Here is an 18,135-nt window from a genome sequence, read left to right as displayed (position 1 = left end):
CTGGGTATGTCAGACAGGTCGCCATGTTTATGTGTTACTTGGACAGGTTGATGTAACTTTGTGACAATAAACTAAGCATCCATTCAGAAAGATGGTGGTTTAGTACAGTAGATAGAATTCAAGAGCAGATGAGATTGTCTGGTTTTGTATCATTACTATTCAATGCATGAAGTATTTTCTTGTCTTATTTTGTACCATTATTATATAATGCCTGAAGTGTTTTCTTCAAATTTTCTTTGTCTTTGAAATCCATTTTTATTCTGGATCTTGAGATCATGGTTATGCAGTATCCTTGATCCATTGTGTGATACAGAAAATCTTAGAACATGCAGGATTTTCTTATATTGGGTTACTCACCTTGCCCTGTGTATTTTCCAAACTTTCTTAATTGGGTTAATCATCTTGCCCAGTTTATTTCCCATACAGTCTGGAAAAAGAAGCTTAAGTTGAAAACCCCAAAAATCAGATAATCAGATGCTTGACTACGTCAATGAAATTGTGCTGTCAGGTAGGGGGAGATAATCAGATGATTGACTGTCATTGAAATTTTACTGAGTGGCTTTGTCATTAACATTTTACTGTCAAGAAGGGGGAAATAATCAGATGAGTGGCTTTGTCATTAACATTTTACTGTCAAGAAGGGGGAAATAATCAGATGCTTGGCTGTCATTGAAATTTTACTGTCAAGAAGGGGGAAATAATCAGATGATTGGCTGTCATTGAAATTTTACTGTCAAGAAGGGGGAAATAATCAGATGCTTGGCTGTCATTAAAATTTGTGTTGGGAAGAAGAGGGGGGTAATCAGATGCTTAACTGTGTCATTGAAATTTAGCTGTCAAGGAGGGAAAGATAATTTTGTACTTATTTATTTATTTTAAATTTAGCTTTGGAGTGGTCAGACCCATGTTATGAAAATTCTGAAAGAGTTACGATGTTAACTTTAACATTGGATATGTTCTACATTTTCAGCCCAGGATGGTTTGAGAATATCAGGACCTGATTGCAAAATTTCCAACATTGTGAAATTGTTTGAACTTATGTTCTATTTGGTTTTCTCTAAATGTTTAAAGAATACAGGGCTAGAATGTATCCTGCTTTAAATATATAATACATGACCAGGATTATTATAGTTAATGTATATAAATACATGGCCAGAATGTATCTTAGTTAAAGTATAATACAGGGCCAGAATGTATCCTTGTTAACGTTTATTATGCCCTAGATATATCCATGTTAAGGTATATAATATTGGGTCTTGATATATCCATGTTAATATATATAATATAGGGTCTATATATATATATTCATCTTAAGGTATATAATATAGGGTCTTGATTTATTTATGTTAAGGTATAAAATATAGGGTCTAGTTATATCCATGTTAATATATATAATATAGGGTCTATATATATTCATCTTAAGGTATATAATATAGGGTCTATATATATTCATGTTAAGGTATATAATATGGGGTCTATATATATCCATGTTAAGGTATATAATATGGGGTCTAGATATATTCATGTTAAGGTATATAATATAGGGTCTAGATATATTCATGTTAAGGTATATAATATAGGGTCTAGATATATCCATGTTAAGGTATTAAATATAGGGTCTATATATATTCATCTTAAAGTATAAAATATAGGGTCTAGATATATCCATGTTAAGGTATATAATATAGGGTCTCGATATATTCATGTTAAGGTATATAATATGGGGTCTATATATATCCATGTTAAGGTATATAATATAGGGTCTAGATATATCCATGTTAAGGTATATAATATAGGGTCTAGATGTATTCATGTTAAGGTATATAATATGGGGTCTAGATATATTCATGTTAAGGTATATAATATAGGGTCTAGATATATCCATGTTAAGGTATATAATATAGGGTCTAGATATATTCATGTTAAGGTATATAATATAGGGTCTAGATATATTCATGTTAAGGTATATAATATAGGGTCTAGATATATTCATGTTAAGGTATATAATATAGGGTCTAGATGTATTCATGTTAAGGTATATAATATAGGGTCTATATATATATTCATGTTAAGGTATATAATATAGGGTCTAGATATATTCATGTTAAGGTATATAATATAGGGTCTAGATATATTCATGTTAAGGTATATAATATAGGGTCTAGATATATTCATGTAAAGGTATATAATATGGGGTCTATATATATCCATGTTAAGGTATATAATATGGGGTCTAGATATATTCATGTTAAGGTATATAATATAGGGTCTAGATATATTCATGTTAAGGTATATAATATAGGGTCTAGATATATCCATGTTAAGGTATTAAATATAGGGTCTATATATATTCATCTTAAAGTATAAAATATAGGGTCTAGATATATCCATGTTAAGGTATATAATATAGGGTCTAGATGTATTCATGTTAAGGTATATAATATGGGGTCTAGATATATTCATGTTAAGGTATATAATATAGGGTCTAGATATATCCATGTTAAGGTATATAATATAGGGTCTAGATGTATTCATGTTAAGGTATATAATATGGGGTCTAGATATATTCATGTTAAGGTATATAATATAGGGTCTAGATATATCCATGTTAAGGTATATAATATAGGGTCTAGATATATTCATGTTAAGGTATATAATATAGGGTCTATATGTATTCATGTTAAGGTATATAATATAGGGTCTAGATGTGTTCATGTTAAGGTATATAATATAGGGTCTATATATATATATATTCATGTTAAGGTATATAATATAGGGTCTAGATATATCCATGTTAAGGTATATAATATAGGGTCTAGATGTATCCATGTTAATGTATATAATGTAGGGTCTAGTTGTATCCATGTTAATGTATATAATATAGGGTCTAGAATTATCCATGTTAATGTATATAATGTAATGTCTAGATGTATCCATGTTAATGTATATAATGCAGGACCAGATTGTGTCCTGGTTAAAGGACATAAAGCTTATTTATACAACAATCATATCCTGCATGTACAGGTGTGATCAGTCAGTGATTCATTATAGATTTATTTATCATTGTTGTGTGCTTTCGTGTTGAAACTAATACAAATTTATGACAAATTATGGACTGAAATAAAAAATATATTAGTTTGGATTTCCCAGTAAATACCTAAGATTAATAACAATGTTTAATAGTTACAGATAACATCCAATGGAACCCCTTTTGTTTTGGAAGATTGTAATTATCATTGCAACAAAGATCATTATTTTATGATGTACATTAGAGAGAAAATGCTCCTAATGTCTTTTAAAGACCATTAATTTGAGAAGACTTTCTTGTGATTTCAATTAAGAAATTTAAATTATTTGACAAGATGCTAATTATCCTTTGGATGATCTGTCACTTTTTTGTGATGAATCATTTTTTTGCTTGAACCCATGCTCTCAAACATATATGAAACAATTTAATCTTTTAGCAGACGACAGCCAGCTTATTTGGATGTCCTTTGTCCTGTCAGTTAATGTGGAATGCTCCAAATGATAAATAACTTGATTACACCAAATGCAGTTCAATTGGATACCAACACCCAATATGAGGCATGTGAAAAGGACATCTCAGCGATACTGTGTGCACAGTGTGCACAATAGTTCATTGTCTAATACAAATAATTATGTATTGCAAAATAAGTGCACGATAAAGAAAAGGTTGAATTATTTGATACACATTGCTATCTAATTGCCAGGTCATGTTCATAGTTTGAGAGAAGTATCATTTTTTCCTATGTAATCAGTTTGTAGATGAATAAATATATATGGTAACAATTATATTACATGAGATACGAACACGCCCAAAAATAGTTGTCTAATTATTGGAATTTTAATTAATGCAGATTTTTCAGCAAAGGATCAGTTGAACTTCAAGATTGTGAATAGATTTTTTTTTCTTTTGAGTATGCCTCAAACGTGGCATAAATATTGCTTTCCTGATAATTCAAAGTGAAATTGTATACACAAGAGTGTTTTTGTGCCAAAATTGCATTTATTATACTTATATGCACGTGACTGTTGTTTTTTGGTTTGGTGTTTTATGATACAGAATCAGAGTTAGGTCATTTTAAACTGCCAAGGTAAATGGAGTAAAGTCCCTTGTTGAAGGACACACCATGATAGCTGACCCAGCCTGGTGTAATGGTAGGGTTCAAACCCACACCCTTTTGGTTGCAAGCCCAGCATGCTAACCTCTGAGCCACTGCAGCTCCTGACTGATACGTAGAAGTATTTTTTTCTTTTTCTTTTTCTTTTTCTTTTTTGTTTATGTGTTTTTTTTAAACACAATGGCTATATCATTTCAATGAAAAGGGAGTTATATGCCTTTCCTGAGGACACATTGTGGCATCCGACTTGGGTGGACATGCCAAGGTGGGTATTGAACTTGGGATATTTTGGTAACAAGTAGGATGCTTTACCAAGTAAGCTACCATGGGTTCCTTTGTAAAAGTGACTGCTGTAGCAGACTGGACTGTACTATGCATCTGTGTAGTTTGCAATCAACACATTTTGTTGGACTACCGTACATTGTAGTGCAGTTTGCCATCAATGCATTTTGTTGGACTACCATACATTGTAGTGCAGTTTGCCATCAGTGCATTTTGTTGGACTACGATTCAGTGTAGTGCAGTTTGTAATCAGTTCATTTTGTTGGACTTTACTATGCATCAGTGTAGTTTGCAATTAACACATTGTGTTGGACTCTGTTATGCAAGTTTGCAATCAGTTCATTTTGTCGGACTGTACTATGTTTCATACCATAGTTTGCAATCGAAACATTTTGTTAATTGAAACCCATGATTCATTATTTCACGATCTATTTTCAGAATCAGCTATACACATTGAAGATTGGTGCAGTAGATGGTGGTGGCCCATCGCTTTCTAGTACAGTGATAGTGTACATGAACGTTCTGGATGTCAATGACAACACCCCAGTGTTTGACCCTCAGTCCTACAGTAAAGAAGTCAGGGAGGATGTTAGAGTTGACACAAGTCTTCTGCAGGTCTTTGCAACAGATGTGGACTCAGGTTTGTCAAAATTAATTCCAAAATGTAGTAGTTATACTTTCTTTTGTCTTGCCTGTAAAGTCTTCCTTGTTTGTCTTGTGTGTGAAATCTTCTTTTTTTTTTTATTATAAACTTCAGACGTTTTCCTTTTTTTCATAATATGTACCATGGTATACCACAGTTACATTAGTGACCAGTAATTTAATTTTCATTTTCAGTGACATGTGAATTTTTAAAAAGTGTTCTGGGTCTTGAATAGCTGGAAAAAATCCCTTGCTCTCATATGTTGCAAAATAAGACCATATTATGTGAAACAATTTTATTATTCAAAGATAAAAAGAAATAAAATATATCTGCTCGAAAGAAAATTATAGACCATCCCCACTCCCCACTCCTGAAAATAAAATGACCAGTAAAGACCATGGGGTGATTGAGCTTACACTGGAATTTCCATACATTACCTACTGAAGGAAATTACCACATTACCAATACAGTAAAAAACAACATGGATTTTGACTTTATTGTGACCATAAAGAGATGTGGGTAATGAAGAGAAGAAAGAATATCTACTTTGTAAATTGAAAGACAGTGAGTTTTAGTATGAAAATAGTATATACACTGCAATTTAGAGAAATAAAATACTATGTAAACATACATACTTTCTTTTTTATTTCGTGGATTTTGTTTCCACTTGATGAAGATAACATGCATTTCTAAAAACATCTAGTGACACTGCCTTTACCCCAATGCTATTAAAACTGACTGCGGATTTTTTGTACAAGGAGGACCCTTAATAGTGTTGTTCTTGTTAAAGCCATTTTGATTTTTGCAGTTGTAAAAATGTATTTATCATCTTTCTGGTCAAGGAAATTTTGGAAACGTTTCCCAGGAGATACAGAAGATGTTGCCATAAACCATGTTGTATCAAACATTTTTACTTGGATATAACATTGACACAATCATAAGACAGACATAAATCTGTTATGTCGTAAAGCATCAGCAAATCAGGGTGTACATTATTCGTTAGAAATTTTTAGGTGAATAAACAGTGTTGGCCCTGAGCTTTTTGTACCATTTTGCATCGGCAGATGTAGGTCTGCTCTGCAATTGGATGTAAATTATGCATCATCCGTACTCATAACCTTTCTATGTCAGTGCACCAAGAGGGTGAAGGTTTGAATCAGACCAAATGTATTAACCTGGCTTGACTACCATGATGGGTCTTGTTGCAAAGCATTTTGGTCCAATTACCTTTGTACTCAATAATCTTTTGTGTTGCAGTGTAATAAAACACCAGACCAAAACATCGTGGGCTTTTACCTTACAGTTTTGTTGCTTTGATCTTGTATAATATCATGGTATGATTACGTGAGTCTGGCACGACTAAGGATGTAATATATAAATATAATGTGTTGTAATATTCACTAAACCAAACATACTAAAATGATTTAGATGGTTTTCTTCACACATAACATTGGAAAATTGAGCTTCATGGTGTTTTTTTGTTTTGTTCCTGACATGTCATTCGTTAAAGATAAATAAAAAGTGAATCTGGTATATGCAGAGACACCTGCACAATTTTTATAAAAGTATTCACTTCACAAAAGATTTAACCGTAGTTACTAGATGTTTGATACATCACAATAGTTTTGCCACTTTAATTTTCCTCTTTTTGTAAATTTATTGTCCAGTGTGGGTCATAAATCCGAGCCATATTAAATGTTAATGTGCCTTAACGTTGTTGTCCTATGGAAAATGTTGGTTTTATTGCCCTGAAAAAATGAAGTAAGAGGTCATAAAATTCATGCAGTCAGCAGCAATAATGATGGAATAGATCAACCCCAGTAATTTGGCTTTACCTTTACAACCATGATCTGAATAAGGTAGAATCAGATTGGAACCCCAAAAAGGAAATAATAAAAATGTCTTTGTCATTATTTTTGGAATTTGGATTGCAGTGGAGTTAATGACCTGTCAGGAGCTGATTACACCCCTTCACCCCCACCCCCAGTCTTCTGTTGTATGATCAAGAACTTTGTGTGAAGTAATATTTTTAAAAAGAAATTTATGAATTGTTATGCATAGCCATAAATCAGAATATACCATAAATCAGAATATACCATAAATCAGAATATACCAGAATATACCAGAAATTAGAATATACCAGGATATACCAGAAATCAGAATATACCAGAGTATACCATAAATCAGAATATACCAGAATATACCATAAATCAGAATATACCAGAAATCAGAATATACCAGAATATACCATAAATCAGAATATACCAGAATATACCATAAATCAGAATATACCAGAAGTATATTTGTTTCTTCTTTCCATTTACTGTTGAGTCAGGTTAATTTGAACACACAACTTGTTAAGAGTGTCAGTTTGAAATAGATGTTTTTGTATTATTTAGTTTCTGCTTTGCACTTTGTATAGTGTTTCACCCAGGACAGTTTGGATTGCATCACAATGTGTGTTTTTTTCCTTTACAAGGCCATTTTTTCTCATGCAATGACTCTTTTGTTCATAATGCATCATGTTTTTGTTTTTTTCCCTTGATGAATAGCCCCATTATTTGGGGTTTTAAAATGCCACATAATGTGCAGGCAGATCTGGGTCTAAGCCGTTTGCAATTGGACTCATGAGTGAGTATAGAGGGTAATCAGAATTTTGCAAGCCTTGTAAGTTATCATTTACACTGGAAACAAATGCAGAATTAATTGCACATGCACTGCAAACTTGTGCATCCTAAATCACCCTCCTTTGTTAAAGAGAATTTGTCAGTTAATGACTGCATAATTTTCTCCCCTGCCAGATTAGGTAAATGGCATTCACTGTTTTCATCAGTCTTGTGTTCCTAATGTTATGTCTGTAGTTATAAAAACTCTTAGCACAACCACATAAATATTTTGAAAAGGGGAAAAAGACAGCCAGAATTCTGCTGGATTGACATTCAAACCAATACATGCCATACAGCTACTTCAGATGATAGATTATTCATAGCTGTAAGAAAACAAATTGCTTTCCTGTGCTGCATGAAGGAAAAAGTGCCAAAATGTTGTGCAAAATGAGAGTGAGTTTTTTCATGGGGACAGTGGGTTTAAATATTTATCCTTTGACTGACTGAGGGTGGGGTTTTTCATGGGGACAGTGGGTATAAATATTTATCCTTTGACTGACTGAGGGTGGGGTTATTCATGGGGACAATGGTGTATATATTCTTTGACTGAGGGTGATGTTTTTCTCATGGGAACAATGGGTGTAAATATTTATCCTTTTAAATGAGGGTGAGGTTTTTCTCATGGGGACAATGCATGTAAATATTTATCCTTTGAGGGTGAGTTTTTTCTTCTTCATGGGGACAATAAGTATAATTATTTATCCTGCGACTGAGGGTAAGTTTGTTCTTTTTAGGGGGAAAAGCTTGTAAATATTATCCTTTGATGATTTTAATGGGAATACATGTTGTACACTAGACTTTCATTTCTTGCACAAGAGAATTTATTGATGAATATAATTTATGATTGTTTATGTGTTAAGTCTGTTTTTAAAAGAACCTGTCATCTAACAAAAACTAGCAGCTTTTACCCAAGTAATATTAATATCGAGAGACAGTACTGTCAATCACAAAAAATTATATATCATTGTTAACCAGTTTAGCAAGACAAACTTAGCAATTAAGAAACTTTCATTCATATTGATTAAAAAGTAAGTATACAGTATGTCCATTACAATTCAGCAGATTGCAAAAACTCTTCATTTTGAATTAACTGATTTAAATGAAAATTCAGCAGACTACAAGTGTGTTGATATAAACTGTTTGACATTATGGGATATAGGCAACTTAATCATTACTTGGCATTACAGAATTGATATTGTCCATGAAAGAAAATGCAGAAAAGATATCAGGCCAATTTAAATCTTTGGTAGATTGGTTTAGATAAATCAGTAATTGATCTTCAAATTTCAACTGATTGCCTTCACTGGCATTATTTTGACAGGACTTCTGTTTAAAGATTCTGGGTTTAAATCGTCTTTTCAGATGAAAGATTGGGTGTTATTGGGAGTCTTGTTCTTCATACAGTAAGGTATACAATTCTTACAGGGAGTATTGCTATACAATCACATTCTGTACATGCTCACTTTTAAGCTGGATTTAACTGCAAAGTGCATGGACCCAGATCTGCTGGCTTATTATGCAATGGCAGATCAGGGTCTATATTTCTTTCAGTATGACCTAATTTTTAAGCAGTGTCCATATGGCATCCATAAGGATTTAATTTCTCATCAAAAACCATGGTTATGTGCTTGGATGTTTTTCTTTGTGAAGAAATCATCATAAGCTGCCAAGTGACTCTGAGCTTGCCAGGAAATATGGCTTTTAGGAAGTGTTTATACAATTGTTCTTGATGGTTGCCAAATGTTGAGTGCATGTCTCTGAAAGTTATGTAAGTGGTGAAATCTTGTAATCCATCTGTACAGGAAACTCAAAAGAGATTTTAAAAAGACTTTAAATGGCGGAGAACTTTCTTTATTCCACTGTTACAACTCTATGGTCATAAACTAAGAAACACAAAGAAGTGAAACTTTCAAGTTTACCAAAATAACAGATAATTTATCTTTCTAAGTTGCAAAGTGAAAATTTAAGAGGAATTTACAATATTGTGAATTAAATCCTAAATGTTCTGTTACATGTTCAAAAGTTAAGAGTGTTCCAAATGAATTCCCATATTGAATGTACTGATTGACACAGTCTTGAATATCCACTCCAGACAGTGTAGCAGGAGTTTTGTACCAGTATGTTTAGGCATGCACACACACATACACACATGTGCACTAATGCAGGCACACACTTACTCAGCATTATTTTGGTATATTTCATAACTTATTTAAAATTTAGGTTGTAGATGTCAGATGTAAAGTTTATGTCTACTTAAGTGGTACAGAATATAGTTATATTGGAAACACATGTTTACAGCATCTTCAGGTCAATCAAGTAATAATCAATTACATAAAGGAAGGTATATTAGTTTAATTACATAAAGGAAGGTATATCAGTATTAATTACATAAAGGAAGGTATATCAGTATTAAGTATGTAAAGGAAGGTATATCAGTATTAACTACATAAAGGAAGGTATATCAGTATTAACTACATAAAGGAAGGTATATCAGTATTAACTACATAAAGGAAGGTATATCAGTATTAATTACATAAAGGAAGGTATATCAATATTAACTACATAAAGGAAGGTATATCAATATTAATTATCTACAGAAAGGGTGAGACATGAATGTTGCTAATGACACGTCTTTTTAAAAAATCATCTCCCCATTTAAGGATATCCCATATTCCCTTATTGAAAGATACCTCAGTATGAAGTGTTTTTTTATATAAAAAAGGCATATATGGGTCATGGATTCCATTTCATTAGTTAATATGGATATAAAAAAACCATCCTGGCCTATATGGCAGTTCACCAGTAAAGTCCTCATAAACAGCCTGGCCTATATTGCAATTCACCAGTAAGGTCCCCATAAACAGCCTGGCCTATATTGCAGTTCATCAGTAAGGTCCCCATAAACAGCCTGGCCTATATGGCAATTCACCAGTAAGGTCCCCATAAACAGCCTGGCCTATGTGGCATTTCACCAGTAAGGTCCCCATAAACAGCCTGGCCTATATGGCAATTCACCAGTAAGGTCCCCATAAACAGCCTGGCCTATATGGCAATTCACCAGTAAGGTCCCCATAAACAGCCTGGCCTATGTGGCATTTCACCAGTAAAGTCCACATAAACAGCCTGGCCTATATGGCAATTCACCAGTAAAGTCCACATAAACAGCCTGGCCTATATGGCAATTCACCAGTAAGGTCCACATAAACAGCCTTACAGTGAGGAAATACTGTCCTAATAAAACCAGGCTAACTTCGCATCTGTCATGTATTATCTCCAGAGCAGGGGTGATAAAGATTTGAATAAAATTGATGGGTGGAGTTCAGGGATTTATGGTGGTGAACCTGAATAAACACATCTAGAACTCATGGGAAGCAGATTTCAAATGAAATATCAGTTCCAATAGTTGTGAAATAGCAGGTTTTTTGGGGTGATGGTGGTGGTGGTCAAAACTTAAGACATGGTCAACATTAGTTGCATGAGTCAGTAAAATGTATTTATACTGTGTAACAAAATAGGTCCATCTTGTAAGTCGGTGAATTTTAATGTGTGTAATGTATTTTTCAAAAGTTCAAACACATTTCTTGCGTGCATAACTTTTGAAAGTTGTGGCAGTATTTGATTTATTGTTTCAAAAGGTGACATTCAGGGAGGATATTTGGGAAGGATAATGCTTACAAGTCTGAGTCTGTGCAATTTGTTTGGAGTAATCAGTAGAACAAACAACATTGACCCTCATCTGCCAGTGCAATATGCAATGACAAATCAGGGTCTATGTAGTTTGCAATTGCAACAGACTTATAAACAAATGAATATTTATTTTTTGTTTAAAATATATGAATTCTTAGTTATTGTGTGAAAATATTATCTTTTGCAATTGTAGCTCTTCTGGACTTTGACTACTAAAGCTTATGCATCATCAATTTTGTTTGGCATCCAGTGTCCACTTGGACTAGAAAAGCATGTGCATTGCCTATAATCTGGCATACACTGTCCACTTGGACTAGAAAAGCATGTGCATTGCCAATAATCTGGCATACAGTGTCCACTTGGACTAGAAAAGCATGTGCATTGCCTATAATCTGGCATACAGTGTCCACTTGGACTAGAAAAGCATGTGCATTGCCTATAATTTGGCATACAGTGTCCACTTGGACTAGAAAAGCATGTGCATTGCCTATAATCTGGCATACAGAGTCCACATGGACTAGAAAAGCATGTGCATTGCCTTTAATCTGGCATCCAGTGTCCACTTGGACTAGAAAAGCATGTGCATTGCCTTTAATCTGGCATACAGTGTCCACTTGGACTAGAAAAGCATGTGCATTGCCTATAATCTGGCATCCAGTGTCCACTTGGACTAGAAAAGCATGTGCATTGCCTTTAATCTGGCATCCAGTGTCCACTTGGACTAGAAAAGCATGTGCATTGCCTTTAATCTGGCATCCAGTGTCCACTTGGACTAGAAAAGCATGTGCATTGCCTTTAATCTGGCATACAGTGTCCACTTGGACTAGAAAAGCATGTGCATTGCCTATAATCTGGCATACAGAGTCCACATGGACTAGAAAAGCATGTGCATTGCTCTTTAATCTGGCATCCAGTGTCCACTTGGACTGGAAAAGCATGTGCATTGCTCTTTAATCTGGCATACAGTGTCCACTTGGACTAGAAAAGCATGTGCATTGCCTATAATCTGGCATACAGAGTCCACATGGACTAGAAAAGCATGTGCATTGCCTATAATCTGGCATACAGAGTCCACTTGGACTAGAAAAGCATGTGCATTGCTCTAAAATCCAAGTCACACACACACACACAATGTGGGGGAAATTTTGCAAATGGTTTGTTTCCTTGAAATGATAGCTAGTTAATATTTAATAAAATGCAATAATCATTTGATTGTGAAAGTTTATTGACTAAAATATAACCTTTCATTTACAAGTAAAAATTATTTGTCCTGTTCTAAAATTTCTATTAATTTGGCTTATGAATTACCTTGTCCAAATTGGCATTGGATATTGAAGTTTTAATTAATTGAAATTTTAATTAATTGGAAAGAAAACAACAAGGATAGCATCCGACACCTGCTAATAAAAGTGATTTTTGACCCTTTTCAATTGAATTCTATATGATGTTCTGCATGGCTAAATCAGAAAAGTATACCGTATGTACTCACTTATAAGACAAGTCTATCTGCAAACAGTTCTGACATGGATCTACCATTGCATAATTCGCTGGCAGATTTGGGTCTGTGCAGTTTGTTTGGGAGTAATCAGTAGAACAAACAACAAAGACCCTTATATGCATACACATTTTGCTATGGCAGATAAGCATTTTTGTTGTTTGCCGTTATAAGCAAGTATATACGACAGTTATGGCCAAAATACAGCAGTAAGGAAAATGAGTCTACCGAAGATAGGAATGATTTCATTTGTTTGATATTGTTATATGTGGTTATACTGTTTCTGCCGAGGGTTTCTCTTTAGGCGTACTTGTATACAGAGAGGGAGAGGGAGAGAGAGTATACTGACATAGAAACAGGGGAAAATACTCTTTCTTTAAGACATAAGGTATGAGATCTTTTCGGAAAATGGTCAAGAAAGTGTGGATTAAAACTGGCTCCCACTGCCAGTATCTGGGTGGAGGTTGGATTTTTTTATAGGAACTGGGTGATGTTTTTGCAGTGTTTCCAAATATGTACATTTTTTGGCAAGGTAATCACCATTGTAATTAATATATCTTGGCTGATTTTGAGAAACAATGATAATCTAAACAGATTTTCTGGCAGAGTTGTAAACAGCGTAATGAACAACTAACTGATTTGAAAAACTGACAATATTTTAGTCCATTACAATTCTTTGTCTGCCAAAATCAGCAGGAAATGCATATTTATGCCCAGCTGCTGGGTGGGAGATTGCTTACAAGCAAAATTGTCCTGGAACTTGGTGAAAACCATCAAGAGATCAAACCTGTCATGTTTGTTTTTTACACCCTTATCTCCCCAAATGGCCAGTTACAAGGATAAACACAAGGTAGCATGACATCCCCAAGTCCAAATGTGTTTCTGATGCTAATTTTTCCAGATGTGAAAAGAGATTAGAGACTGGTTCATCCATTACCGCCCAGTGTTAACATTGCCCATGTGGTGAGTTTTTGTAGTCAGGCATTATTTGGGTCTGTGTTGAGTTTCTGATGGAAAGTAAAGCTTTTTGTACTTGATTGCCAGGAGTGAAATGGAACAAATTTATCATGATCAGCTGCCATTGTTAACATAAACACATGTGCCAACACCATTTTATGCAGAAAGCTATAATATGTTTCTCCATTCTCTGATGTGTATTAAAGATTTTTTCTGTTATTTTGGGCCTACATTATAGTAAAATTTGATGAATATTTGTGATAGCACTTCTTAAATGGAATCCCTTTATTGTTAAATAAAATTCCTTAATTCACATTAATGGGACACACGTGTCATTCACACAATGGTACCATTGATATGATGTTACATAAACGGATATATTTTCTGTGGTTCATGTGTTATATACAGTGCAATACCACACAGATTATTTTGTGGGTTTTATGCCATAATTCAGTACTTGATAGGGGCTATACATGGCAGCCAGTATATTTGCTGGAGGAAGAACTTAGGGGATGGCATAGAAAGGGAAGAACCACTGACAAATGGGAATCTACTAGCAAGCTTTCTCACCTACATGTACCAACGTTAAGTGACTTGACTCAAACCTATGAGACAGGTGAAATTTCAGTGAGCTGTAAAGGGGTGTATCTTAGACCACTCAGTCATCAGGGACCCCCAAATTCGCACAGTATGCTTACAGTCTATTGAATGAATCAAACATTTATCATGTGATAAGAAAAAAAAGATTCATAAACAGTTCTGCTAATTTCATGTAAAACTGAAATTAATTGACAACTTGATTGATAAAATTGCTCACCACAAATATAAATAATATTAAACTTATTTCTTTATCATCAGTATATTCTTATGTTTATAAATTATCACAATTACAACAATCATGAGCCCATGTTTTTCATTACAGTACTCCCTTACTATAATGCTATTCATTATAACATCATTTCTGTTATAAGATATGTTCATGGATCTCATTTAGTAGTAGTGAAAAACATGTACCATATACATCATTATAATAGGGACTCACTATAAGGTGGTCTACTCAAGACTTCCATGTATAGCACTATAATGAGGGAAAACTATTTTTAGGACACAGAAGTGTGCATTTATATGAATTGTAGCACAGCCAATAAATCACTTCTACTGTTGTTTCACTTCAGTGATTTAGTGTTAGTACTGGACGGCCTGGTGTCAGGATAATGTGACTGGGTGGGACATGATGCTACACGTCTGCAGCATGATGCCCAAGTGCTAGATATCACTTTAAACTGCCACATTGCAGACATTGTAGCGATATGACTAGTGATATGACTAGAAAATTGTTAAAGCTACATTAAAAATTCAAGTCACACACACACACACACACACTTTCATTGAAACAACCATTTAAATGAATTGATTTAATTTTTTGGTTGAATTAGTTTTGCACAATGGAGATTAGGATGTGTGTAAATATGGCCACTCACTATAAAGCACCCCACTATAACATCGTCCTTGATATACGGGTATATCCAGGATCCCAGTATAACTCTCCTCAGTATAACAAGGGCTTGTTTGGGATCCCATTATAATGGTTGAATTATATTTTTGCATGTAGTATTCCCAAGTATAAAGTGGCCTTGCCCATATTGCAATATACTTCTTTGATTCTCTGAACAGCATTATGGTGAGCGACAACTAGAATTACCAGCATTCTAGTGAGGGACTACCATAATTACTAGCATTATAGTGAGGGACTACTATAATTACCAGCATTGTAGTGGTGTTATTATAATTACCAGTGTTATAGTGAAAGTGACTAATACAATTACTAGTATTATACCAAGGTATGAATACAATTACTAGCATTGTAAAGAGACTGCTCGAATTACAAGCATTATAATGAGGGACTACTAGAATTACTCGCATTATAGCAAGGGACTGCTAGAATTACCAGCATCATTATAACTAGATGCTACTAGAATTAACAGCATTATTGTGAGGTATTACTAGAATTACCAGCATTATAGTGAGGTATTACTAGAATTAACAGCATTATTGTGAGGTATTACTAGAATTACCAGCATTATAGTGAGGGATTACTAGACTTGTCTATTTAGACTGAACTACCAGTTGATGATGCAACAGCTTGTCAGGGTTTATGCTGTTTGGAGTATGATATATACTAGACACAGGAAACAAGGGTTTTTCTCTTTGTTTGTTTTAAGGGCATTTTGGACAATTTGTACTGAGAACATGGGACACTCAGAAACAGCTGACCCAAGCTGACCCAAGCTGGTCTGTGCAGCTATTGAATCTACAACTCTTGGATAATGAATCCAACACTATCAGCTAAGCAACCATGACTCTCAAAAAAAGGAAAGCAAATCTCTTGTGAGGAATGTCTGCAATACAGCTTAGGAAATCTCATTTTTATTATGGTTACGGAAAAGATTATCAGATATTTTGCATTGTTTCTATTTACTTTACAGTTATATGTTTCTTTAGTTGCTGTAATATGTGCTCACATTGGTTGCAAAGAGATTAAATGGTCCCTTTCATCGTTCATAAATATTACCAGTAAATTTATGAAAAAGTGTTTCAAACATGCTATATATTATAGGCGATTATTTTTGAGTTTTGTGAGTAATCCTTTCCTTTGGTGTAATCGTTTGATATCAGGAAGAGTTTGAATCTTTATCACTGTCTGCATTCAATACATTTTAAGACAGGAATTTTAAAATCATTGATTTTATTTTTTATATACAGTGGAAAGGACTGAAAATAGCTAAAAAGATATCACACAATAAATCCTCGTCGATATCATGGTTGTAGCCTTAAAAAAATAATTAGAATTGTGTTTGTAAAACACATTCGTCCCCACAGCAGACTACAAAGTCTATGTCCCAAAACGTTCAAGCACTTTTAAAAACATGAATAAATATATTCCTAAAAGATTTTGTCTGCCTGAAACGATTTTTACTTTGGTAATTGTGTCGAATAGTTTCACGTCCAGAATGTTTATAATGTTGATACAATTGCAATTTTGCCAGAATTTCAGTTGTCTTCGTTTGGTTGATTTTGTGTAGTTTTTGCTAAGAATTGATTCCCAGGAGTCTCAGCTTGACCACGTCAAGATATCAAAAGTGCTCGTCAATTTGCACTGTTTACATTGCAGTTATTAAATCTATGTTTAATCCAGTATCAAAGATTTTATATATTGACAGAATTAGAGCATGCTAGAAATGTTTTTAAAGAAATTTGATGCCAGAATAAAAAATTCCTCTTTAGCCTTCTTGATTTTATAATGTAATTTAATATGTTCAATACTGGGTGGGGATTTTGTCTAACTTGGCAGTAGAATGGAAGATATTACCCACTGACTCCTTTTCCAATGAGCTGCAATAAACACTTGACAGATTGGGAAACTGCAGTTTAAATTGTTTACAATGGTAGGTCTTAGTGTGCTGGGAAAAAGTCAAACAATTTGCTAAAAATGGGGAATTATGTGACAGAGGTCAGACATGTCTTCCTCATCTAGACCTGCTCTATATCAGTTGAAGTGTGTTTTATATTATTGATGATAGATATAGGATGGATACTCAGCTTGCATCAGAGGCGATTTTAACCATGTTTAAGAATGTAATCTTTTTTGCCACCGCTATGGACAATTTTTTTCCACAAGCATGATTGATTCATATTAACTTAAAGGAATCACAAGATTAAACAATTTACCGGTATTTTCTTGTAGTTGAGCCTGCCATATTGGAATCAGAACATGGCTGTCACTATGGCATTTTTATACATATCCATCCATTGGCTTGGTGTTTTCTGGCACAGTAACACAAGTCAGGTTATTTAGCACTGAGACAATTCCTGTTGATGTGCCTTTCACAGGGATATACCACAGTGGATGACCCAGTTGGATCATTTGGTATGATTTCAACCATCATGATCTTGGTGGCAAGCCCAACATACTAAACAATGATGGCTTCTTCATGCAAGGGGAAAATAATTCAGATTAATTTGTTTTTTTTCCCTCTGCTATCCGGCATTAAAAATAATAAGACAGTAATAGTTGACACCATAACATATTTCAGATTTTTTAAATAAATTTTGTTTAAATTAATATAGCTTTATCACATTTGATATAAAAAGCCGTCATTATTATAGATTAATACCATACATCCTTACATACATGTAAACTCCAACTGCAGAGACCCAGATCTGCCATTACATAATATACTGGTAGTTTATTAGGAGTAATCA

The 18,135-nt window shown here is 33.9% G+C and overlaps 1 protein-coding gene across 1 annotated transcript in view; it reads left to right on the top strand.

Annotated features, from left to right (window-relative positions):
• Positions 1-18,135, top strand: part of LOC149798271 (cadherin-related tumor suppressor-like) — a 204,720-nt gene that overhangs the window by 79,996 nt on the left and 106,589 nt on the right. Inside the window, exon 4 of the mRNA XM_089963405.1 lies at positions 4,863-5,064. Within this exon, the coding sequence (XP_089819531.1) occupies positions 4,863-5,064 (202 nt within the window). The remainder of the gene's footprint in view (positions 1-4,862; positions 5,065-18,135) is intronic.

Source organism: Sinohyriopsis cumingii, chromosome 6 (assembly GCF_028554795.1).
Source record: "Sinohyriopsis cumingii isolate HCF-2022 chromosome 6, ASM2855479v2, whole genome shotgun sequence".
Taxonomy (NCBI): Eukaryota; Metazoa; Mollusca; class Bivalvia; order Unionida; family Unionidae; genus Sinohyriopsis; species Sinohyriopsis cumingii.
Note: the sequence above shows the minus strand (reverse complement) of the source record. Positions and strands in the feature narration are given on the sequence as shown.